Source organism: Vipera berus, assembly GCF_964194415.1.
Source record: "Vipera berus genome assembly, chromosome: 1".
Lineage (NCBI taxonomy): Eukaryota > Metazoa > Chordata > Lepidosauria > Squamata > Viperidae > Vipera > Vipera berus.
The window spans coordinates 182,063,420-182,090,717 of record NC_138202.1 but is presented as its reverse complement, the minus strand read 5'-3'; the positions used below and the strand labels follow the sequence as shown (position 1 = coordinate 182,090,717).

At 44.2% G+C, this 27,298-nt stretch overlaps 1 protein-coding gene across 2 annotated transcripts in view; it reads left to right on the top strand.

Annotated features, from left to right (window-relative positions):
- ERBB4 (erb-b2 receptor tyrosine kinase 4) overlaps positions 1-27,298 on the top strand; it is a gene marked incomplete at both ends in the record, with an annotated part of 1,087,596 nt that overhangs the window by 546,002 nt on the left and 514,296 nt on the right. For both annotated transcript variants that reach the window (XM_081313989.1, XM_081313990.1), the window contains one exon: positions 25,652-25,838. In XM_081313989.1, coding sequence (XP_081170115.1) covers positions 25,652-25,838 — 187 coding nt within the window. The remainder of the gene's footprint in view (positions 1-25,651; positions 25,839-27,298) is intronic.

The following is a 27,298-nucleotide window of genomic DNA, read 5'->3' as shown; positions in this document are numbered from 1 at the left end:
AGAATTTACATTATGGACCCCATCAATAAAAGAAATTTGATTGATGGTGTCCAGGAAGTGAGACTTCTCTGTTGTCACCCCTGGTCTTTGGAATATCCTCCCCCCAGAAGTGGACAGCCACCACTCTTCTGGTCTTTCAGAAGAGTTTGAAAACTTACCTCTGCCAACTCATAGAGAGGTTGCAGAGAAGCACACAATCTTGGGGTTGGTTAGCACCTTGAAGGCCATCCCCCCTTTTTAATTTTAATTATTCTGTCTCTGCTTTAACAGCCTCTTTTTACTGAGAGATAACATTTTATATGTTTTATATGTTTCTATGTTTTTTAATTATGCGCTGCTCTGAATCACCCTGTGAGATGGGCAGCCTGTAAGTTTGATAAATAAATAAATAATAATTTTGAAGAACTCTGGTTCCTATGGTATCTCTGGAAGATGAAGCAGAAGAATAGAATTAATTTTTTTAAGCTTTCATATGTGGGCTTGTGCTGAGGATCTTTTTTTTTCCTGTACAAATTTTGGCCTCATTTGAAAATTGACTGTTTGGTATACATACCTCCTGATGGTTTTCCACTCATTGCTTGAAGAATTAGCCTTGAACAAATGATAGGGATTCTTGAATAAATAATTGCTTGCATAAATGATAGGAATGTTTTATATTGTCATCTAAGGCGATTATTCTTCTTTTTAACTTCAATTAAATATTGCAGAATAATTGGATTTCTGCTTCTTCTGGAGCTATTGGAAGCATAGAATACCGGTAAATGATAGGTTTATTTTTATTTATTTATTTAAGCTCCCTAATCATGGAAATGCCTAATTGTAGTTGATGTGCCAAGTACATCCTCACCTAGGAACAGAAAAATCAAGCACTGTGATCTGATCTTTGGTAACTTCCAGATTAGATTACTGTACTGCCTTTCATGTGGTGCTGCCATTGAAAGCTTTGGGAAATTACAATTGATTCATAATGTCTTGGCAAATTGTTTGTTGGAACATGCTTTCTCTAAACATATTATGCTTTCTTCCTTACCCTATCAGGATGCAGTTCAGAATTTTAAATCAAAAATTCATAAATAGTTTGAGACTTTGGCATGTTTTTTGTGTACAAAGAAAGAGAAAGATTGATATATATATACTCAATTTACTTTCAACTTCTGTTGACAGAGAATGTTATATTTCAGTTTCTAATGTCTCTATTTAGAATTGCACTTGATTGCATATATTAGAGGACCAGGTGAATCTCCCTATGAATAATTTATAGAGAAGGAAGAAGATACAAATTTATTTATTATTCATTGTATTTATATTCTGTCTTTTCTTTTGGGAGCTCAGGGCAGTCTATATGACATTCATTTTGTCACCACAATATAAATAAATGTTGCAACAAACTGCATACTCAGTTGTGAAATTAATTTTAGAAATACACCTAGTTAAAATAATATTAAAGAAAAAAGAATAGAGCACATAGTGAATCTGAGCACAATGAGGGAATCAAAACAGAGATTGGTTTTTTCCTAAGGTAACCAACAGTTTGTGCAACATGAGTTGTATCTTCAATTATTTTTAGTTCTATTATTTAAAAAACAGATCTGACATAAAATTTTAGTATCTCACATTATCATAAATATTACATTTTATGTAGCAGTTGAAATATTTTGTGTTCATTACAGACACAAACATTTAGGAAATACGTGTTTGATTACACTAGAGAGGAAAGTGTGGGTGCAGCACAATTATCTCTTACCAAGAAAATTGACCCAAGCTCTATTTCCTGGACTACTTTGTAGATTGGATGTACAATAGTTATCTTTCAGCTCCTGAACTTCTTTAGATTGTGTCATGCAGTTTCAACTTAAGAATAACATACAGTATATATTTAGGGAAACTGCGTATGAAAATAAATATGGTTTTCCTGCATTTTTGAACTCATGGAATAACATGCACCTGAAACAGAATTGAGGAAGGCCTGAAGTATAGGCAAAACAGAAATGGATGTGATGTAGAGTTTTCTGGTCCCAAAGGAGCCCAGTCCATATTTAAGCATGAGTAGCAAACATTGGTTTGGCAGAGAAAACTACCCTCCAAGTGCCTTTAAAAAAAAAAAAAGCTTAGAAACTTACAGTCTGATTGGAATTGGTGCCAGGATAACACTTTTCCCCAAAGGCCTTTTCTGCCTCCCCTTTCCAACAGTACTGTTGTACAGAGTTAAATGGGTAGTTGCTTTTCAGGACAAAAGATGTGTGTTTAGTGTAATGTGTAAGCTGGTCTAAATCAATACTTCTGCAGCTGAATGAAATTGTGGAATGTACTAGAGGTTTTGTAGAGCCAGAAATTGATCTCACTTCCCATTTGGCATGTTAACCAAAAGTCTATCTTTCTTTGATTTATTTTTGTAGCCTCCTGTGGATTTCATGAGAAACTTTGCTTTTATAATTGTCCATTGATCTGTTATTTTAAACAGAAGGCAGTTTTCTGTCATTTGTAATTATTTCATTTGGTTGTTCACAACAAATAGCAAGACAACAAAAAACATGGTGTCTTCATTTGTACCTTACTGATGTTGTTTATTAGTAATCAAATAAAATTGATTATAATTTAGAGTTTTTAAACTTTTCATTATTATAACTGCTGTGGATGTGGAAATAACAAAGCAAATTTGAACTGATCCTTAACATCCAAGCTTGTTGTATTTGGGGGTATCCTACAGAAAGGAACTTTAAATGTACTTTAAAACTGTTGCTGAAAGGAGCTGATCAGGGTAACACTTAAACACAAGAGGTTTAAGGAAACTATTTCAGCCAGATACCTTTTTTCCTGGGTTGTTTGCAAATCATAACTAGCCAATAAGCCAAAAGAACCCTCTTTTGATGAAGATCAAATGATTCCACTGTTCATGTGTATCAAAGCGTAAACCTTATGAGCATTAAGACAGAGGGTAGCCCTGTTGTACACTAGGCAGAAGTAGAGCCATCTATGTGATATCATTGAACTATTTGCTATAAACTAGAAAATGAGGCCAGGCATACAAATGGAGCAGGAATCCACAAGGGGAAGTAACTTATGCTGAAAGAGTATGATAACCACAGCAAAGCACAGAATACATTTATCCAGCACCTAAGCATATTTAATAATTGGTGAGGGTCTGAATCTGCCCAGTAACAAGTCTCTGGATAAAACTGAATGAAGCCAATAAAGGAATTAAATTGCTTCTTTGTGCCAAGACTTCTCCCAGTGCTCCTAGACAGCATCTTGGCAAAGCCTGTTTTAATGAGGAAAGTAAATGTGTAAATGTTTACAAATCTAAGTTTGATTAAATCAGTAAACTTTATCATTGGTCTGATTATAGTCAGGTATTCCATATCTTTATTTAAAGAAGATTCAGTTTATCTTGGGGATCTCTGCACCCATGTGAATGCATGTCTTCTGTTGTAGGTTTCCACCTGTATACCAGGATTGCATCCTTCCTTCTCTAACCATCAAGGGTTAGGGGAAATTAGGTAGCTCCTTGAAACTGGAAAGCAGAGAACAGAGGCTGGGATACTTGTTTCTACAGAGCAGTGGGTGAAATATATCTGATTATAAGTGAAACAGATTCTATAACATAAGATAATCTTTATTGTCATTTTTTACTGTGGGCACAACGGCACACATCAAAAATGAAATTTAGTTGCCCACTCTCAAAGTGAAACACATACATGACACACACCTAAAACATACTATATACAACATATGTATAGACCCCCACCCCCACATATATTTTTTTGTGCATGCCCAAGATGGCGGACATGCTTGGCTGAGCTCCACGAAGAACTCCAGCTATTTAGGTGACCCTAGGAGCCCTACAGAGGTGTTTTTGCCCTCTGTATTGGGGTTAAGACACGCAGACAGAAGGTTGTTTGTTGCCGCTTTTTTAGCAGCGGCAGAGCCCTCCGTATCTGAAATCAGCTCCATGATTTCCGGCGACCTTCGGAACGGCCTCGGCTGAGCCTGGAAGAGCCTGGAAGGCCCGGAAGAGCTGCAATTTATATAGCGCCGATCAGCTGATTATCAGAGCCGATGGAGCTGCAGCTTAGAACGGCACTTGAAGTGCCGAAATATCGGAAGAATGACAGCAACGTCTGGACCGGCTGGCGGGGAGGAGAACTGAAATGCCCCAGCCACTCCGACATGGGGATCCACGGCCCAGTGATGGAATGCAGGCAGTTTGAGCCGCAGACCGTTGGGCGACACAGTTCATCTTTACATCGCTCATGCTCCGTGAGGCCAGCTAGACCAAATGGAAGATCTACGGGGATTTTAGTTTTTCCCCCTACTTGCCCTAATAAATCCAGAGACACAGAGTTTGGCGAGCTGAGTGTGGGCCTGTTTCGCCCATTTAGCCTATTTAAGCTAGCACTGGCCTGCCAACTATATCTGGGAGCTCTGGTTTTATGGCTCCTTTACTATGACGGGGCATGCTGGACTTGAAGCTGTTGGTGCTCCGCCGGCCGATTTTGGTTCCACTTATCACCTAGCCCTCTCCTGATACAAAAAAGAATATGTGCAGCCGGAACACCTTTCCATTTTATTATTCAGCAGGCTGTTATGCCTTTGACCAATAGCTGCTTAATTCCTCTGTCTGCCGTACCCCCAAAAGGACTCAGAAGGACCTGGGTATAAAGTCACTGTGAGAGAGTGGCTTAGACTTTCCATCTGCTACCCCCCTAGAGGTGAGAGAACTATGGGGGTATGCCTTACCCTGGGCGTGTATTCCAAGCCGCTTCCCGGATCAGGCCTATGACCGTCGTGAAAGGACGGTGGCTGACTTGTTCCGGAGATTTATCCAGCTTGAGTGGCAGTGGAGCTGGTTTGACGGTCTGGATAGCTACCCACCTTCTGACTTTAAATCCTCCTGATCAATCATGGGATCGCCTATTGCTGGACCTTATGAACAATTATGGCTCGCCTTTGTTACGCTAGCACAGACTTATTCTCTCTTAGGGGTGCCTCCTCTTTCTGGGTGTGACCCGCCTCTTTCTCTACTTCTCCTCTTGATGACGGACCCAATTATTGGGACCCTGAGAGATGGTTGGGCAGGGACAGGGGCCTCCGATATAAATCCAATAAGAGGTCCCTGGTTTATTTTTTAGCTAAATTTTTTGTGGGGTTAGGGAGAGGGGAGGGATTACAGGTTCGGCTGGATACTGGGGGGTGTCCACCAACCGCTATTCAGGCCAGGCCTGAGATTGATCACACCGAGATGGAACTTGGACTGGCTACCCCCGGGGCCCCGAAGCGGGTGTTATGACTCAGGGCCAGCCGGTGGGTCCGGCAGCCGGTTCAGATGTATCGGATGACTCAGATGAGGGGGAGGAGGAGGGTGTGGAAGACGAACCGGCTGATGATGGTTTGGAGGCTTCGCAGAGCCCTCAGCCGGGGCCCTCTTCTCAGCTGCGTGAGCCCGATAGTGCGGAGGATGATGACCCACAGCTGGCCCTGTTCAAGGACGCCCGACGCAGGAGGCAGTCGAGCAGGAACAAACAAAGAAAGGCTGTGGGACTCCTCGGGAGGAGGCACAGGGAGACCACGCCCTGAACTCTAAATAAAAGGAGTGTTTGGGGAGGGGCTGGTTGCTGAAAGCAACCCTTCCGCTTGAGGATTCAAGTTCCTGTGTTTCTTGTTCTGTTGTTTTGCTTGTGAATTAAACTTGGCAGACGCTTTGCAACCTCAGACGCTCTCCAGTCTCTACTGCTTGAACAGGGGTTTGCCTTATTACAAGGCCGGTAGTTGGCTGGTTCAGAACAGTGGGGTGTGGGATTACCTATTCCCACGACGTTAGGGAATGGCAGCAGGTGTACGAACAGAGGGCCGCATCAACAGCTGGGAGTGCGTCCCCACTATCTTCAAGCGGTAATGTGCTCCGACCCTCTGGTTTCGGTCCGTGGTTCCGGGAGCAAGGATGAGCAACCACCTGAGCTCAGGCTTGTGTATCTTAATGCCAGGTCCGTAGTTAATAAGGCTCCTCTCATCCGGGATTTGGTTGAGGGAGAGTATGTGGATCTGGCTTGCATTACGGAGACCTGGTTGGGACCAGAGGGTGGTGTCTCTTTGGTGGATCTTTGTCCACCAGGTTTCCGGGTGCTACACAGGCCTCAAGCTCAGGGAAGGGGCGGGGGAGTGGTGGTAGTGGTGAGGGAGACCCTATATCTGCGGGAGGCTACTGTTGTCCAAATAGCCGGGTGTGAGTCTCTCCTCCCAAGATGTGGCCCTAAGGCTCAGTTGGGCTTGCTGCTGGTGTACCTTTCGCCTAGTCGCGTAGCGGCAGCCCTGCCTGAGCTTCTTGTCATCCTCTCGGGGCTGGTGATTGAGTTCCCCAAATTTATGATCTTGGGTGACTTCAACCTACCATCCCTGGGGGGGATCATCTGAGTTAGCTCGGGAGTTCATGGCTTCCATGACGGCCATGGACCTGACGCAGGTAATCCAGGGCCCGACTCATGTGGGGGGTCACATGCTCGATTTGATTTTCCTATCTGGATGGTGGTTAGATGATCTGGGTGGGGGTTCCCCAATTGTTATGCCCCTGTCATGGACTGATCATCATCTCCTGCGGCTGGCCTTCTGTTTTGCCACTCCCCGTCGTGGGGTTATTGAACCAATGAGATGGTTCCGCCCCAGATGCCTAATGGACCCTGAGCGGTTCCAAACAGCACTTGGGTCCCCACCTGCCTCCTTTGCTCATGGCTCGGCTGATGCCCTGGTGGAAGCCTGGGAAAAGGCAGCCACGGAGGCACTCGACCGAGTTGTACCCATGCGGTCCCTGACCCGGTGCAGATCCCAGTGGGCTCCATGGTTTTCTGTGGAGCTCCGGGAGATGAAGCGTTGGAGACAGGGCCTAGAGAGCTGTTGGAGATCCAGCCGATCTGAATCTGACCGATTGCGACTAAGGTCCTTTACGAGGTCTTATCTCGCGGCATTGAGGAGGGCAAGGTCTAATTACTTTGCTACCCTTATCGCGTCCGCAGATAATTGCCCGGCCTGGATGAGGTGGACAGGATCATGGGGAAGCTGAGCTCCACTACGTCCTTATTGGACCCGTGCCCCTCCTGGCTGGTTTATGCGGCTCAGGATGGGACACGAGGCTGGGTCCATGCAGTGATAACTGCTTCATTGAAAGAGGGTAGTTTTCCCGCCGCCTTAAAGAAGCGGTGATGAGACCCCTCCTTAAAAAGCCTGTCCTGGACCCAGCTATATTAAACAACTTTCGTCCGGTCTCCAACCTTCGCTTCCTTGCGAAGGTTGTTGAGAGCGTAGTGGCACATCAACTCCCTCTGTTCCTGGAGGATGCTGATTATCTGGACCCGTACCAATCGGGTTTCAGGCCCGGACACAGCACGGAGACGGCATTGGTCGCTCTGATGAATGATCTCTGGCGTGCTCGGGACAGGGGTTGTTCCTCTGTCCTAGTCCTATTAGACCTCTCAGCGGCTTTTGATACCATCGACCATGGTATCTTACTGCGGCATCTCAGGAGGTTGGGAGTGGGAGGCACTGTTTTTCAGCGGTTCTCCTCCTACCTTCTGGAACGTTCGCAGTCGGTGTTGGCGGGTGGGCAGAGATCGACCCCGAGGCCTCTCGTTTATGGAGTTCCTCAGGGGTCGGTCCCCTCACCTCTCCTGTTTAACATCTATATGAAGCCGCTAGGTGAGATCATCTGTGGTTTTGGAGTGGGGTATCATCAGTATGCTGATGATACCCAGCTTTTCATCTCGACCCCAAACCACCCCAGTGATGCCCTCGACGTGATGTCCCATTGCCTGGAGGCGGTCCGGATCTGGATGGGGAGGAACAGGCTTCAGCTCAACCCTGACAAGACTGAGTGGCTGTACATGCTGGCATCTCAGGAAATTCAGATTATTCCATCTCTTACTATGGGGGGTGAGTTACTACCCCCCGTAGATAAGGCTCGCAACTTGGGTGTCCTCTTAGATTCACAGCTCTCCTTAGAAGATCATATAGGAGCTGTGACTAGAGGGGCCTTCGCCCAGGTTCGTCTGGTGCGCCAGTTGCGGCCCTATCTGGACCTGTATGCCTTGCGTACAGTCACTCATGCACTTGTGACCTCTCGTTTAGACTACTGCAATGCTCTCTACATGGGGCTGCCCTTGAGGACCACTCAGAAGCTTCAGCTGGTACAGAATGCAGCCGCACGAGTTCTGTTGGGGGTCTCCCGATACTCCCATGTTACACCTCTGCTCTGTGAGCTGCATTGGCTTCCAGTTGCCTTCCGGGTGAGATTCAAGGTGCTGGTGATGACATATAAAGCCCTACATGGCATGGGTCCGGATTACCTACGGGAGCACCTGCTGCCGGCGTCAACTTCCCTCCATCCAGTTTGCTCCCACAGAGAGGGCCTCCTCAGGGTACCAATGGTCAGAGAATGTCGACTGGTGACCCCCAGGGGGAGGGCGTTCTCGGTGGGCGCGCCAGTCCTTTGGAACCGCTTACCGGCTGAACTCCGGATGGCCCCCGACCTTCGCTCCTTCCGGCGTGATCTAAAAACTTATCTATTCAAACAAGCCAGCCTGGTCTGATGGGTTTGGGGTTTTAACATTGTTTTTAACTAACTTACTGCATCGGGCGGTATATAAATCAAATAAATAAATAAATAAATAAATAAATAAATAAATAAATAAATAAATAAATAAATAAATAAATAAATAAATAAATAAATAAATAATATAACAATAAAATATTAAATACTGTCCACTTTGAATATATAATGGAAGGGGGAAGCCTGAGAGTTCACAAGGTTAATGATATATGGAATGAAACTATGGTTGAATCTGGATGTTCTGCTATGAAGCCTCCTCCCAGAAGGTAACAAGGAAAACAGATTGTGAAGAGGATGAGTAGTGTACCAGATAATCTTACGAACCCTGTTCAAACAATGCTTCTGTGCTATGTCCTGGATGGCAGGGAGGGAACTGCCAATGATCTTTTCGGCCATCCTCACCACTCACTGCACCACCTTCCTGTCTGAAGCAGTGATGCTTCCAAACCAGACTGTGATGCTGTATGACAGGATGCTCTCAATTGTCTCCCTGTAGAAAGTGGTCAGGACAGGGGAAGGAAGATGAGCTTTTCTCATGCAATAGAGAAAGTGCAGACGCTGCTTTGCCCGCTTCACCAGACTTTCACTGTTGAGCGACCAGGCCAGCCTACTGTTAGCTGCACACCCAGGAATTTGATTCTGGTAACCATCTCCACAGGTGAATCATTAATGCACAGAGAAGTGTGGCTGTGTGTGCCTTTTCTGAAATTGACAATGATCTCTTTGGTTTTTCCGGTATTTAAAACTAAGCTGGTTTTCTTACACCAGTTCACCAAACACTCTACCTCCTTGCGGTAAGCTTATTCATTGTCATCATGAATAAGGCCCACTACTGTTGTGTCATCTGTGAACTTCACAATATGGTTGGTGGCAAACCTAGCACAACAGTCATGAGTCAACAGGGTGAACAGCAGTGGACCTAGGACACAGCCCTGAGGAGAACCTGTGCTCAAGAAAATGTTATTAGAGGTATTGTTCCAGCTAGCACATATTGGGACCTGTTGGTAAGAAAATCATGAATCCAGTTGCATAAAGGGGTGTTTAAGCCTAAAAGGCCCAGTTTGTCTACTAGATGCTGGGGAATGATTGTATTAAATGCCAAACTGAAGCCGACAAACAACAAACGCACATGAGTATTTCTTTCCTCTAAGTCAGGGGTGTCAAACTCAATTTCATTGAGGGCTGCATCAGCATTGTGGTTGCTCTCAGGGGGCCAGGGTGGGCGTGGCCTACTGGGTGGGCGTGGCTAGAGTGTGTATGGCCTACTGGGTGGGCGTGGCCAGCTCTACATGGTTCGCATCAAGGGTGCCTATGGGGGCCTGGGCAGGAGTGGGACAGATCTGAGGGTCTCTGGCAGAAGGAGGGTCTCTGGGCCAGGGCCAAGGCAGTGGGGGCCGTTCCCTCACTGTTTCCAGGATGGCTTCGTGGGCCACATGAAACCACTTTGCGGGCCGGATCCGGCCCCCGGGCCTTGTGTTTGACATGTCTGCTCTAAGTGCTTCAAGCTCAGATGGAGAATGGAAGAAATAGCATCCTCCTTAGAGCGATTTGGTCAGTAGGCAAACTGAAGCAGGTCAAATGCTGGTGGGAGGCTAGATACAATAAAATCCTTTATCAGCTTCTCAAAGCATTTCATAATGGCGGATGTCAGTGCAACTGGATGGTAATCATTGAGGCCTGTAATTGTGTACTTTTTTGGCACTGGCAAGATGATGGCCATCTTAAAACACGATGGGACCACTGCCTGCTGCAATGAGAGATTGAAAACATCTGTGAGAACACAAGCCAGCTCACCTGCACACACACTAAGGACCAGGGATGTTATCTTGGCCTGCTGCTTTCTGAATGTTAACTTTCTTCAGTGTTTTCTGGACAGAGGTGACATCAAAGCTTAGCACTTGCTCATCAGGATGGGGCACAGCTTTCCTAGCAGGAGTGCTATTTGATGTCTCAAATCTACCAAAAATGCATTCAGTTTAAGAAGTCTGTGTCATCCTTGCATCTCGATGGATTCACCTTGTAATCCGTAATGGCCTGGATACCTTTCCACATTCACCTAGTAGGGTCTTGAAAAAAGTTCTCAATTTTCTGGCAATGGGCTTGCTTTGCACCTTTTATGGCACTTTTCAGATTTGCTCTGGCTGTTCTAAGTGCCAGAATGTCACCAGATTTAAAAGCCACATTCCATGCTTTCAACATCTTGCGGACCTCATAAGTCATCCAAGGTTTATCATTCACCTTCACAACAATGGTTTTCAGGACACAGACATCATCTATGCACTTTTGGATATATGCAGACACTCCTCAACATTTGTATGTCGGTTATCAGTAGCTGCTTCCTTAAACATGCCCCAATCTGTGCATTCAAAGCAGTCTTGTAATGCTTCTACAGCTCCCTCTGTCCAAACCCTCACCTGCTTTACTCTAGGTTTCACTCTGACTAATAAAGGTTTATATGCTGGAATAAGGAGCACTGAGAGATGGTCAGAGGAGCCCAGGTGAGGGCGGGGAATAGGTTTGAAAGCCTTCTTCATGTTGGAATAAGTAAGATCCAGTGTATTGTCCCCTCTGGCTGCAAAGTCCAGATATTGATGGAAATGTGGCAGGGTAGCTTTCAAATCCACTTGTTTAAAGTCTCCCACTGCAATAAATGCACCCTCTGGGTGAGTAGTTTGTAAGTCACTGATGGTATGACAGAGAGCATTCAGGGCCTCTTCACTGTTTGCATCAGGGGGGATATACACAGCTGTGATAATGGTAACAGAGAATTCTCTAGGCAGATAAAAGGGTCTACATTTGATGGTCAGAAGCTCCACATCTGGGGACCACAGACTTGAAACAACCTTGGCATTATTACACCATCTGTCATTTATATAAAAACAGACACCCCCTCCCCGGGATTTGCCACTAAGAGTAAAACTCCTGTCTAGCCGAAATGTTGAAAATCCCATCAAGCTAACAGCACTATCTGGGACAGAAGGCTTTAACCAAGTTTCTGTTGAAATGATGACACAGCAATTTCTCATCTCCCGGTTTGTTGTTAAATCCAGCCTCAACTAATCCATTTTTGGTTCTAAGGAGTGAGCATTTGCAAACAAAATAGATGGAAGAGACACTCTGTAAGGGCTAGCTTTTAGCCTAGATGTTAGGCCTCCGCACTTGCCATGCTTCCACTTGTGGTCACACCTCCTCCTTTTCTTCTTCTGAGGGTGGACAGCAATGGAGGGAAACTTCCCAGCTACAATGGCTGCTCCACCCCTCTGCCCCTGCGGCCCAAAACACTTCCTTCCCTGCTCAAAACACTGAGCACGCTGCTGTTTCCACCTCCAGCAATTTCCTTTCTTCCTCTCCGCTCCGCTCCACCGACATTGCATCTGAATTCTCACCCTCTGTGTCAGCTGCTGGCATCTCCAACATTGATTTTATCCTCCGTAGTAATCCAAGGCCATGCAGACTCTCCTGAATAGTTTTCTCCACTGTTCCTTTCACTCTGAATTTCTTCAACTCCAGTATGGATTGATGTTCGTATGAAAGTTTAGCAGCCCAACTCTGCTTAGTTGTCCCTATTTCCGAAAAGTGGTTCAGTCCAGATCATTCTTTTCCCTCCCTAACCCCCACACTTTTAAGAGCTGAAGCAGCCACAACCAAGCAAGGCACTGCCATCTTGGACTCAGATTTCTTTAGCAGCACATAATTTGATACCTTTGCACGTTGTCATTTACTAAATCATAGGGGAATTATCATATCCCCAGTATGTCCAAAATGGAGCTAGCCTTGGGATCAGTTGGAATATGCCAAATTTTCCGGTGAAGTAGACCCACCAGAGCTGTGTCCTAACAGGGATGGCTTTACAAATCTTTTAAATAAAAATAAATATTTTTTTTTTGGGGGGGGGACAGAGAATCCTGATTGTGTGTGTATGTTAAAAAACAGAGTTTTGATTTGATCTGACCATGTGCCATCAAGTAGTTTTCAATGTTTCGTGGGCTCTAGTTAACAAGATGCAGTTCAATGCTTAGAAAAGTAAGTTCCTGCACCTAGACAAGAAAAATCAAATGTGCACATATAGAATAGGTGACACCTGGCTCAATAGTAGTAACTGTGAGAGGGATCTAGGTGTCCTGGTGGCCCACCATATAAGTATGAGCCAGCAGTGTGCTGCTGCTGTTTAAAAAGCTAATGCAGTCCTGGGCCACATTAAAAAAAGGGTTGGTTTCAAGATCATGAGAAACAATAGCATTGCTTTATACTGCACTAATGAGGCTACACTTGGAGTACTGCATCCAGTTCTGGTCACCAGAATACAAAATAGATGCTGAGATCCTAGAAAGAGTACAGAGAAGAGCAACTAAGATGATAAAGGTCTGCATGATAATTCATATGAGAAACAGTTAAGGGAAGTAGGCATGTCTAGTCTAACAGAGAAGAATTAGGGGTGACACGAGGGACTTATTCTCTAAAACCCCTGAGATTTTCAAGAAAAGATTTGTCTGGGATGATATAAGGTCTCCTGCTTTGGGTAGGGGGTTGGACTAGAAGACTTACAAAGGCCCTTCTAGCTGTATAATTCTATGATTCTTTTTTTGACCTGAACCAAAACCATTGAGAACAAAAATAAATTTATTTATTTCATCTATTAAAAGTGATGCATTAACATCACATGGTGTTAGCTTGGAGAATAATGTCAGATATTATGCATTCTTTGAAATGTTCCATTCTCAGGTTTTTCTGATTGGAGTATTAGTTCTTTGAATAAAGCTTAATTTTTCCCCATTTATTATTATCTCTCTTGTATATTTTGAGACTAGTCTGAAGCTGCTATAACTTCCATAATTAGTGAGACAAGTGTGTCTGTCCATGTGTTGTGTGCATTGCATGTGTGTGTGAGTGTATGTGTGTGTGTGAGAGAAGGCATATTTGTTACAACAGGAAGAATAGATCTATGTTTTATTGTTTATTATTTCTAGAGACACAGAGGTTTTAGTGTAAGTCTAGCATTCTGATAAACCTAATTCAGTGAATAAATTCCACTTTGAGCTGCTAACTAACTTTGATATTCATATACATTAAGTGGATGCTTATAAGATTTCAACAATCCTCCCAAGAATTTAGTGCAATTTTTAGCATCCATTATGCTCCAGGATTAGTGTGTACAGAGCTTATTAATACTGAGGCATGCCATGGTTTGCATAGCAAGAATTGTTTAGTCATTCCTCTGGGTTAATCTTTCTATTGATTTTTTCCAAGTTTGTAAATAGTCCCTCTTGGATTCACTTGTGGCAGTTGAGCAATACCTGAAAAAGAACAGATGGGGTTGTTTTTGTTTTACAGTGGCTGAAGTTGCTCTGCAAACCAGAAAACTCCTTATTCCAAAATCTCCTCTGTCAAGAATTTATGGGATGGTCTCCAGCATTCATTTTTCTTTCATGTGGTCCTAGGCACACCTTTCACAGACTGAGACTAAAAGAGAGCGAAAAAGTATATACTATGCCAAGCCCAGAGAGCCAAGGAACTCAGAGAACCAGGGTCCCTACTTCAGACAGTAGCCCTATTTTCAAGGAACAAAAATAATAAGTTTGCTGGAAGATTAGATGGAAAGGGAGCTCCATTATGAGGTCATCTGGAAACAGATTCAGAAGCAGCACTTCATTTGAACAGAATAAATCTAGGGAGTTAATTCTAAAGCCTATTATTTGAGTGAGAAAGATTTAGGCTTCCCTGTGTGACGTGTTCTCTCTACAACTAAAAGTTCCATAGTCCCTTTTTGTGCACATGGAGAAAGGAAAAGGATAAAGAATCACATTACGAAGGACATTGATCTCAAAGACAGTAGGAAGCTGCATGCACAAAGCTTTTCTTCCCTTTCACTCTCAGTGTTTGGTTATAAATAAAAACAAATCAGGCAGTGAGAAATGTAAGGGGAGCAAAACCAAAGGTACTAAAGGAAGCTAAAGGACACCAGGAAATCAATGCTCCAGTTTCTCACATCAGATGAGACCTTTCTTCGAAATGGCTTAGGCAATAGCAGAGGGAAAAGTAAGATGGAAATATATTTCATAGAGAAATGGCATTTCTGGCAATTGCAAGTGATTTTGAAAAATGCTTCTAGTTATGTGATCCCTCCCTAAAAAAATCAGGGCTGAACTAGAAGACCTCCAAGGTCCCTTCCAGTTCTATTCTATTCTATTCTATTCTATTCTATTCTATTCTATTCTATTCTATTCTATTCTATTCTATTCTATTCTATTCTATTCTATTCTATTCTATTCTATTCTATTCTATTCTATTCTATTCTATTCTATTCTATTCTATTCTATTCTTTGTTACTACCACCAATCTACCAAAGGAAGGTTTGCTTATTTATTAAATTTATCTGCCGCCTACCTCACTGATACAGTGACTCTGGGTGACTTACAAAGGGGAAAGTATAACCTGATACTGATCCACACAAGTATCATTTGCCAGTTCTTGAATTGCATCTGGAGCCTTAGATCTGCCTGTCTAATCATGCCTCCTTTGCATGATCATGGCAAGTCATGGAGTTGCTGACTATCAGAAGCTATGACATTTCCCTAGGGAAGGATGTTTGAGTTTTGTCTCTTTCCCCCCCAAAAAAAGAAATTATGCCCATGATGATCTTTTAGCTGTTGTCTAATCTCTATCCCCCACTGACTCATTCAGAAGGTATGTGGAAGAAAGCTCTTGTGAATATATAGTTGTTGCATGCATCCTGGATTACATATGAGTCAGGATCCTAATGATTCATGTGGTGACTCCTCCAATGGGACTCTAATGTCACATCAGTTTGGAGACAATGTTCTGTTCTTTTTTTATTATTTTGGTTTCTACTGCTTTTAATGCTGTACAGTGCATTGTCCAAAGTCCTATGGAGTTGGGCAGCTCTCTAAATTCAATACGTGGACATATACATACACTTGATATAGTGATCATTTGATGCTTTCTTTGCTTTCTCCTCCTCTTCTGATATGAATTCTCCTACCTTGGAGTTTCTATGATTGACAATTCTTCTTTGATGACTGATGGGAAGGAAGATATTTCCTATCTTTTTTTTCTTTTTCTTTTCATTTCTATACGACTACTGTATTGTAAAAAAACACTAATGAAAATATTAAAAATGATGGAACTGTGCTTTATTGATAAAGGAAGGCTAAAGTAACAGCATCTTGAAAGCCTAATCATATTTTTCCTTCTGCTCATTGCCAAGACAGGTCAGTCGGGTCACCTAACCTAGTTTCCCGGCAGATCCTTCACTGAATGCAGCACTTTAGGGCAGCTAGGTGGAAGAGCCCTGTTGCAAAGATAATTAGGAAAGAACCTATTGAACAGGACTGTGGTTCTTGCATTCTATAATAGGATCCTGTGAGATCTTCTCTTCTCTTCTAATTGGGATTAGCCTGGCATGGCAACCTCAAGAACTACTAGGCTATGCTAACCACCAGCTGGAAAAACAGCAAAAGGAGCTCATTCCTTTCCTTCACTGACTAGTTAAAGGGAGGGGGAATCAGAGATGCTCCATTCCGAAAGCTTTGACATTTGCAGTGAATGTCAGAAATGAGGACTCTGAAGACTGGTGACTGTTTTGGGGTAAAGTAAGGGCTCATCTACACATTGGCCCTAACAGCTTGGCAATGTCCTGCTTAATCATTCTGGGTATTTGGCCCTTGTTGCCTCCTCAGTGCACAGCTGAGACCACCTAATTTGGTTTTAGCTGATCCTGTATTAAAGTGATGGGTGTTGTTCCTCTGTGGCTGTTTTTTGTTTCTGCTTATTCGTTGGTCTCTTTCACACAATCTCAGATCTGATGCAGCCTTTTTTATTAACATAAATTCACCACCAATGTCAAGCAGTGTTAGATCAATCTAAATGAGACCCTTCTTTTAAAGACAGGAATGAAGAAGCAGCAGGGAGGAGACTGTTTTGTAGCCCAACAGTAGGCAATCTAACAAGAGCATTTATTTTGTTTTCAGTATAGTTGTTAAACTGTCAACAGGGCTGTAATAGCTTCTGGAGAAGGAAAAATGCAAAGTCTCTGATTCTTAAGCTCCTGATACTCAGTTCCACTTACCCAACATTAAGAAGATGATCAATAGTGGGGGTTTTTCACCTAGGAGGGGGAAATGGAAACTCTGTGGGGAAGGAAGATTCAGCCACCAATAGTTGCCTTTAGTTTATTAAAATAAAAAATAATCTGGGAGAACTTGAGTCCCAAGTAGCTGATCCATGAGCTTGTGTATGTGTGCCAAACCTACCCACCCTTCCCCTGAATGAGCAATTGCAGCAGTAAAGCTGAAGACCCGTCCCCTGGGGAAGTTTTTTACCTGGAAAGGCCTGCTTTACTCCCCACCCTGGCTAAAACCCACCCTGGTTAAAGTCCCCCTTCCTGGGAGAAGAGATGCATTCTGTCCTTTAAAGCAATGTGCTGAGTTCTTAGTTCTCAAAAGGAAAATGGCCTGCAGTGACAGAATAATAGAACATCAGAGTCGGAAGGGACCTTGGAAGTCTTCCAGTCCAACCTCCTGCTCAAGTACGAGAACCTATACCATTTCAGACAAATGGCTGTCCAATCTCTTTTTAAAAGCTTCCAGTGATGAAATACCCACAACTTCTGAGGGCAAGCTGTTCCATTAGTTGTTACAGCCAGAAAATTTATCCTTAGTTCTAGGTTGCTTCTCTCCTTGATTAGTTTCCATACATTGCTTCTTGTCCTGCCTTCTTTTGTTTTGGAAAATAGTTGACTCCTTCTTTTTTATGGGAGCCCCTTAAATATTGGAATACGGCTATCATGTCACCTTAGCCCCCTAATCATCTCTGTTGGTCTTCTCTACACTCTTTCCAGAGTCTCAACATTTTTTTATGTCATGGTGATCAAAATCATGATATAAAAGCTGTATGCAATATTCCAAGTGTGGTCTTAGTAGTGTGGCTAGAGTCTAGGAGGGGCAGGGAGCTCCCTGCAGCAATTTTGGATGGTCTACACTTCTTCATACAACACATATTCATACAACAAAACTTTTGCTGCGCAGAAGGTAGCCTCTCACTGCATCACAGCATAGCACATCATATGCTACTGGTATGGATCCTTGTTCATACTTTGTCAGCAACACTTTAGCTGGGAAGAAGAATTCTTTTTTTAATCTGAAATTATCACTTTTGGTGCATGCTGCCTTTGCAAAGGGCAAGGGATGAGATGAAGGTGATATCATGAAGACCTAACATATAGAAAGAATTAATGAGACATCTTCATGCTGTGGATTGGTAGTACATGAGGAAGAGCTATTAGAGCAAAACAGGTCTTTGGCAGCAATCAGAATTTGCTTATCTTTGATATTTAAATGTGTATGTCCAAATATGTATCTCTAGGGTGTTCACTAGCCTTCCAAACCAGCAAAAAGTAATATATAGATCCCACTTCATATGTGTTCATATTAATCACACATTTACAAATAATACCACTTTCAGCTATGTTAATTGTAATGTCTGCGGCGGGTTCCCGGTAACGAGGAGAGCAGGCTTAGGTATGATCATCAGCTGTTTATTGCCTCCACAGGAACAAACAAGTATGTTTTGAACCCCCTTATATAGTGGTGCCGGCGAGCCTCTGGCCAATCCCCGCTTGCGGATTCTCCCGCCGTTTTGGTGTAAGCCAATCCGCGTGGACCACGTGCGCAGCTGTCAGTTTCAGCTGTCATCGGTAGCCACGTGTGGAGCTGTCAGCGGTAGCCGCGTGTGGAGCTGTCAGCGGTAGCCGTGTGTGGAGCTGTCAGCTGTCAAAAAGCTGTCACTTGCATTTCTTTAAGTTTAACAGTGTTTAACTCACATATATTACATCCCTTCCCCCCCAACAATTAAACAATTAACTATTTTACATTGTCTTGCTGTTTGGTGATCATTTGGCCTGGCCCTTGGGTTTCAGCCAAACGAAGTCCTGTAGGTATGCAGGTGGTCTCCTGGTTCTGCTGGAGTGACGTAGGGGCTGGACCCCTGTGCTCTCCCTGGGTGGGGGTAAGGGATTTGCCGTCTCGGTGTCTTGGTTGACTGGGTGCCTAGTCTGCGGAACGGGGACTTCCCCTCGGTCTGGGTGGTTCCTGGTTTCCTCGAGCTGGGGCAATTCTCCAGGCTAGGGGTAATGTTCACTGGTTCCCTTGCAACTGGGAGCTCCTTGGGGGCAGGGGGGTGGTTACTTGGTCCCCTTTTCCTTAGCTGGTCTATGTGGCATCTTAACTGCCGGCCCCCTTCCCCCTCCACCAGATAGGAAACTGGCCCTGTGCGTAAAATAATTGTCCCGGGTAGCCATTTGTCTCCCAGTCCAAAGTTCCTGGCCCAAACGGGATCCCCAATGTCAAATTGTCGTGGAAGGGGTGGTAGTTCAGGTCCAGTTGCTACCCTGTCCGGGTGCAGTCTGTCCAGTCTAGTGATCAGGCAACGGCCCCAGCGTAATTCTGCAGGGCTCTTGCCTGTGGCCGTGCAGGGGGTCGAGTGCTGAGCTAACAGGAACTGTGCCAGATGTTGGTGCCAGTTGCCGGAGATGATTCAGTGTAACGAGACTTTGGTGGTCCTTACCATGACTTCTGCCAGGCCGTTAGTGGAAGGCCGGAAAGGTGCCAAGGTGACATGTTTAATTAAGTTGGTCTTGGTGAAAATCTGGAATTCAGCAGAAGTGAATTGTGGTCCATTGTCAGACACAATTATATCTGGGAGACAATGAGTGGCGAAGAGCCCCCTAAGCACTTGTACAGTGCTGGCTGTGGTTAGGCTTCTAACGGGGATGACCTCTAGCCACCTAGAATAGCTGTCAATTACAATAAGGAACAGCTGTCCTTGGAAAGGTCTGGCGAAATCTATATGAATCCTTGACCATGGCCTTTGTGATGGCTCCCACTTGTGTAGTGGTGCATGAGGAGGCCCTGGTCTTGACTGCTGACATGGGAAGCAACCGGCTACATACTCTTCTATGTGTTTATCTATTTCTGGCCACCAAAGGTAGCTCCTTGCTAAGGCCTTCATTTTTACAATGCCTGGATGACCCTCATGCAGTGTTAGGAGGACCTTGGTCCTATGTTTTTCGGGGATGACTACTCTACTCCCCCATAAAACACACCCCTGGTGAGTTGATAATTCATTCTTCCTATTGAAATAGGCCTGGAATTCAGGCCCTGGACATTGGCTCTGCCACCCGGATGTTACCCATACTAGTATTCTGCTAAGAAGCTTGTCTGAGGCTGTAGCTGAAGCTATGTCTTTAACATGCAGGGGGCAATCTGGCAATTCTTCGATGGCCAGGATTTGTCCCCTGGGTGCTGGGTCTGGCTCAATATTGTCTAGGGGCAGTCTGCTTAGTCCATCAGCATGACCCATTTCCTTACCTGGTTTGTGGATTAATTTAAATGAGTAAGCTGATAAGAATGTGGACCAGCGCAGAACCCTTGGGGACAGTATTTGGGGCGTTTGTTTATTAACAGTAAAAAGTCCCAACAAGGGTTTGTGATCGGTGTAAATCGACCGAATCATGAAATTTTTTAACCCCTGCGACAATGGCCAGTGCCTCTTTATCTATCTGGGCATAATTCCTCTCAGCCTTTGATAATGTTCTTGAATAATACACTATTGGTTTCTGGACCCCCCCTTCCTCTAAGTGGCTGAGTACTGCGCCAACCCCATAGGGGGAGGCATCACACGCTATACAGATAGGTTTGTGTTCATTATAATGGGTAATAGTTGAGTTATTGGACAATAACTGTTTCAGGTCCCTGAAAACAAGTTTCATGGAGGGTGGTCCACTCCCATGGGGTGTTCTTATCTAGAAGCCTATGTAATGGCTCTGCTCTACCTGCTTTGTGACGGAGGAAGGTATGATTAAAATTTAAGAGCCCTAAGAAGGCTTGCAGCTCTGCTTTATTTTTTGGTGCAGGTGCCTTTTTTATAGCTCTGACCTTCGATTCGGTGGGGTGAATCCCCTGAGCATTTATCCTGAATCCAAGGAATTCAGTGGACTGTACCCCAATTGAACATTTCTCTTTTTTGAGTTTTAACCCTGTGGCTCTAAATCTGGCCAGCACTGATTCTAATCTATCTGCCAGCTTCTCTTCATTTTCACCTGCGATAAGGATGTCATCGAAGTATGGACACATCCCTGGGATGCCTTTCAAAGTTCGCTCCATGATTTCCTGGAAGATCCCAGGCATGGCAGAAATGCCAAACTGGAGTCTGTGAACTTTGAAAGCCCTGCGGTGTGTCACTATCATCTGCGCATCCGCCGTTTCCCTAGTAACTGGAAGCTGCAAGTAGGCATATGTGAGATCTAGCTTGCAGAAGATGGCGCTGGACTGAATAGCTGAGAGGACGTGCTTCACTGCAGGAACAGGGTAAGCATGGGGGTTTAAGGCCCAGTTGAGGGTGGCTTTATAATCAGCGCAAATGCGTACGTCCCCATTAGGTTTCAGGGGGGTGAAAATAAGGGTCTCCCAGGTTTCTCCCTCCACGGGCTCTAGGACCCAAGTTTAACCAGGCGTTCCAGTTCGTCCTCAATTTTCTTTTTGAGGGCGAATGGAACCCTTCTGGCTTTGATTCTAACAGGGAGGATTTCAGGTTTGAGTTTTAGGGAGATTGGAGCCCCTGTGTATTTTCCCAGGGAGCCGTCGAATACGTCTGCAAACTGTGTGCAGACGGATTCGAGGCTTTTGGCCTGTATGTGATGAACTCCGCCTAACCAAATACCCAAAGCCCTGAACCAGTTAAGCCCTATCAGGCTAGCCCCCTTTCCCTGGGTGACTAAGACTTCAAGGGGTCCCTGGATTTTTTTATATTTAACATTTAATGTAGCTATTCCCCTTATGCTAATTGGGGCTTGCTGGAAGTCAGCCAGTTTCATAAGGGTGGGCTTTAGGGGAATCCTCTTTTTGCTGAGGCCACATATGGTTCTGAAGGTGTCCATCGATATTATGGAGACGGAGGACCCTGAATCCACCTCTATGTCACAGGGAATTCCCTGTAATTGGACCCTGATTTTAATCTTGGGCCTTAGCAATTGGTGGATGTTTAAATGGCTGTCAGGTCTCCCTGTACCAAGGGCTTCGGGGGCTCTATGTATGAGGGAATGGGGTTAGTCGTACCTGGCAGGGATGAGTCCAGGTCGTTGATGGTCCCGCGGTTCCTGCTGCGGCAGACGGTGCGAATGTGCCCTGTCTTGCTGCACTCGTGGCATCTGGCGTTCCTGAATTTGCAGGATGCCCTAGGGTGAGGTGCTCCGCAGCTGGCGCATCTTTGCCCGGAATTTGTTGTGCGGGGGTTCTGTGGTCTGTTAGGGCCTCTTCTGTCATTCCGCTGCGATTGAGACTTCACGTATCATTGTTGAAGTGCATTAACTTTGTCGGGCTCCGTGGCTTCCTCCCCACTGTCGGCTGAAGGGCATTGGTGAACTGACCCGTTGAGCCCACTGGTGGGGTCATCTTGGTGTTCTTCGTGGGTAGCTTCTTATGCCTGGATTTCGCTCACTACCTCCATGAGGCTCATAGTTGGATTGGCAACTATTTTCCTTTGGAGCCGCATGTCCAGGAGTCCGAGGACAATCTGGTCCCGGATCCTATCTTCCAGGTCTGGGAAGTGGCACCAGCGTGCGGCATGTCTAACGGCCACAACGAAGTCGGTCGCGGCTTCCCCAGAATGTTGGGTTCTCTGGGCGAATCGTAGTTGCCAGTAGAGCTCTGATTGGGCAGGTATGAAGTGCTTTGTCAGCATGTCAGTCAGTTCCGCATAGGGAACGGTGTTGACTGGGTCCGGGTTACAGAGTCCGGCGGCGACATCGTATACAGCCGACCCACTGAGGCAAAGTAGAGCCGCTGCCTTCATATGATCTTCAGTGATTCTATTGAACAGGAGGTAGCCTTCTACCTGTCCCAGGTGCGATTCCCACCATTCTGGGTATTTGAGGTCAAATTCTTTGATCTGTCCTACTGCTGCCATACTGTCCAGGAGAATACTGCTTCACGGTTATTACGAGAATGAGTTTCCCCCTAGTGACTTAGCTCTGTGACTTTCAGCTTGTGACTTTGCTCCTAGAAAACTCCGTGAAGCAGTACCACCTTTGTCGCCAGATGTAATGTCTGCGGCGGGTTCCCGGTAAAGAGGAGAGCAGGCTTAGGTATGATCATCAGCTGTTTATTGCCTCCACAGGAACAAACAAGTATGTTTTGGACCCCCTTATATAGTGGTGCCGGCGAGCCTCTGGCCAATCCTCGCTTGCGGATTCTCCTGCCGTTTCGGTGTAAGCCAATCCGCGTGGACTGCGTGCGCAGCTGTCAGTTTCAGCTGTCATCGGTAGCCGCGTGTGGAGCTGTCAGCGGTAGCCGCGTGTGGAGCTGTCAGCTGTCAAAAAGCTGTCACTTGCATCTCTTTAAGTTTAACAGTGTTTAACTCACATATATTACATCAATCTTATTAGGAAGTCAGTGAAATCATCTTTCTTCCACCAAGTGTTTACTTGTTACTTGTTAGAAATGGCTTCCTGTTTATGATCCCCTTTTCTGCTACTGAATTATTATTTAATGGCAGTGAATTTTAGTATACTGTCAATGAACTGAAGTGTATTTCTGAAACATTATAAAGCTGATCAATGGTTACAAAAGATTTGTACATCGACTACCCATGTAATATGAAAGTAGAAATAATAAAGAAAGTTAGCAAAACAGAATGGGATGCATAATGACATGGCAGGCAGACTTTACTTACGTATAGTATCTTTGTACTTCTGTCAGGATCAACCATTCTGTCCAGCACATGTATACTGTGTAAAAATAAGGTAAATCCAGGAATGTAAATTGAAAATAAGAGATTGTATGCGATATGATCAACATAACATTTTTATAAAAAAAACCAACCCAAGAGCAAATCCAATACCTATTTATTCAGAAATAATACTCACAGTGTCCAATTATATTTATTCCTCAGAAAGCATTTCAGAATTGTATTCCAAAGCTTTTCTTAAAGAGGAAAAGTATAATGAATACAATTATAGCAAGATCTCTGTTGTTCTAATTGCATGTTCTAGTTCTTGAAATTCTCAAGATGGAAGAGTAAAGCCTCTCTTCTAATGATGTTTGGCAGCAATAGTATTTAAAATAAGATTTAACCAATCAAATCATTGGAAGCCCTATCTCCTTGAGTGAGGTTCTCATACTATGGGTTGCACCCTCCTGGCTTATTGTCACCAAATTTAAGGGGGCAATTACACTCATTCTCACTCTACCTGTACAAATTATTATTGGTTTGTCCAGGTAAAGAGAATGTATACTGGCAACAGTCCAGCCAAATTAGGCTTGCCCCCCTAAAGTTCGATCATTGTTGGGACTACTAAGAGTGGCCACAATATTTATCATATCTACCTTCCTAACAGCAGAGGCACCTTCAACTCCTTGCTTGCCCACTGGCCAGATGCATTTGCTGACAGCCCATCTTTTCTCACTCTGCATCCAACAATAGAGTGCAGGGAAAGACAGCGGAATGCCCTTCCTATATCTTTATAGTCTATATCTATTGGATTTTCTTTGTGGAGCAGGCAGCTGCATGAAAGCACAGTAGCAGCATTTCTGGCACATTTGGCCAGCAGGAGAATGTGTCTCTCACTGCAGTAGGAAAAAGGTTGTTCTCCTGATGCAACATCTACCAATTGCAAATTGTGTTGGAGCTCTGGGCTACAGGACAAAGAAGTTGAAGCTTTTCTTCTGGGAAAACTCCTTCTTGCTCTTTTCCCAAAAGCAGTACCCCAATGTGTGCATGTGTGTGAGAGAGAGAAAGTAGAGCATTGATCTTTTTACTTCCTGGTATTAAGACAAGTCCTCTTTATTATCATCCTAGTTGTTTTCTCCAAATTGATCACTTATTTATCTGCTATTGAAATGAATGGGTGTACAAATGGGTGCCCCAAGAATGTTTGGCACTATGCTGGAATCTACCAGTCTCCCATTACTGCTATTAGTTGAAAGAATCCAGGAATGTATTATGGATGCATTAGCATGCCCATAGCTCTTACTGCCTGGGTTTTGAGCCAGAAGTTGCCTGGGTAGAACTTTCTTGTGCCAAGATGGGTTCCACATTATCCTTGCTAGCCTACTAATACACCTGTGCCAGATTCACCAGAATTGTGATCAGGCACTAGGCCTGGTTCTGATGTGAGCAGATTCACCTCATTGAAGGTGATTGCCACACAATAGAGGCTGCTGTACTTGACTCCTGCAAAGGGGCTTCTGGACACAAGTAGGCCTCCATAAACTATTTCTGTGAACAGAGGAAAACTCCTGCTTGCTGCGCCATACCAATAATGAATATGTGTAAAAAAATTTCCTCTCCACCCCAAGAAATAAGTATGTCAGACCACACATTGTGACAAGATTCTAGTAGAGTATGATCAAACAGTTTCAGTCATGGGAAGGAGGTTTTACAAAATTTATTTTGTAGCCCCCACTCTATAAATTGTTTACCATCTTTGGAAGCAAATTTTGGGTTAGTAGTTAATAGTGAAGAATTGAGCAGTTTAATTGTGCCTTAAGCAAAAATGTCTTACCTTTTATTTTGGAATAAAGATCTGAAAATATGGATGCACATGAATGCTATGTGCATTATTTATGCATGTTGTGTCTGTACTTGATATTACTCTGCAGTTATTCCTTGAAGTGGTACCAAAGTGCCAAAAAATGTCATGTATAATTATGTGAGCAATACAAAATTATTTATTAAAAATGTATTTCTACCTTTGATTTGGAGGGTTGCTTTGTGTCCTCCCATCATTTGAAGTACTGTACACAGGAGACAATGTGAGTCACAGCCTTTTCTGAAGTTGTGTTTCTTCTTTGCTTTTAAGTATGAAGTGAATGCTGACTTTATGAGTTGCTTGTGATAGGTGGACTTTTATAAATTTCATCCACTTTTAAATGAGAATAAATAAGTGATTTGTGTATATTGTTTGAGAAACTTTGTAAATTGAAAATTGATGAGTGAGTTGGGAATACTTTAGTATATAATCAAATCTCTGTTTGTTTTTTGCAGTCTATCAGAGAAGTGACTGGCTATGTCTTGGTAGCTCTGAATCAGTTTGAATACCTTCCTTTGGAAAACCTGCGGATCATTCGTGGAACAAAACTGTATGAAGATCGCTCTGCACTGGCCATCTTCCTCAATTACAAAAAAGACGGGGGTTTTGGACTGAGGCAGCTTGGGCTGAAGAACTTGACTGGTAAGGGGGAAATGAACAGATTATGAGAGAATAGCTTGATCCTGTTGACCAGTAGTTTGCAGATTTTGGAAATAATACCAAAGGACTGGTCTGTTTTGATCTATAAAACAAAACAAAAGGGAACAGAATAAATAAGCATAAATATCATGTGTTCTCCTTTTGTGCTAAAGCATCTGATTCCTCAATCATTCCTCCCACAACTTGGGAGTCCTCCTAGATTCACGGCTTACTTTGGAAGATCACATAGTGGCTGTGACTAGGGGGGCCTTCGCCCAGGTTCGCCTGGTGCGCCAGTTGCGGCCCTATCTAGACCGGGATGCCCTGCGTACGGTCACTCATGCGCTCGTGACCTCTCATTTAGACTACTGCAATGCTCTCTACATGGGGCTGCCCTTGAAGACCACTCGGAGGCTCCAACTGGTACAGAATGCAGCCGCGAGAGTTGTGTTGGGAGTCTCCCGATACTCCCATGTTACACCTCTGCTCCGCGAGCTGCATTGGCTCCCAGTTGTCTTCCGGGTGAGGTTCAAGGTGCTGGTATTGACCTACAAAGCCCTACATGGCATGGGTCCGGAATACCTTGGGGAGCACCTGCGGCCGGCATCAACTTCCCTCCGCCTAATACGCTCCCACAGAGAGGGTCTCCTCAGGGTGCCACCGGTCAAAGAATGCCGACTGGTGGCCCCCAGGGGGAGGGCGTTCTCTGTGGGCGCACCGGATTTATGGAACCATCTTCCGGTTGAGCTCCGGATGGCGCCCGACCTTCGCTCCTTCCGGCGCGATCTAAAGACGTATCTTTTTGAACAAGCTGGCCTGGCCTGATGGGAGGGGGTTGGGTTTTTATTATTTTTAAATGCGTTTTAATCTATCTAAGAGTTCTGGGCACTTGTTTAATCTTTTTTTAATTTTTGTATTCTGTTTTTTTAACATGTATTGCCCTGTTCACCGCCCTGAGTCCTTCGGGAGAAGGGCGGTATACAAATTAAATTAATTAATTAATTAATTAATTAATTAATAATGCTGACAGGTTGTAATTTGACAATGTCAGTTGTTTATCCTATATGTAAATATTTTTATCAGTGGTGAAGAATCTGTGCCACTCTAGAAATTGCCCAACTATGTCTCTAAGCATCTGTGATCATGGATTGTGATTCAGTACTCCTGGAAATGATAGTTTAATAACATCTGGAGGTTATCAGTTTCCCTTACCCACATTTTTTACCATATTTATTACTGATATTGTGAACAGCTGCAATATAAGTTATCTGCTACATGCTTGGCATAACCTGTATCAACACAGCAATGCCACAAAGCCTCTCATCTAGATATGTTCTAAACAAATGGTCAATATTTTTGACTCACTTGGAAATTGATACCATTAAAGGCATGGAACCTAAATGGAACTGATTGCATGTAGGACCAGATTGGCAGATGTCTGAAATAATCAGTTACCATACACA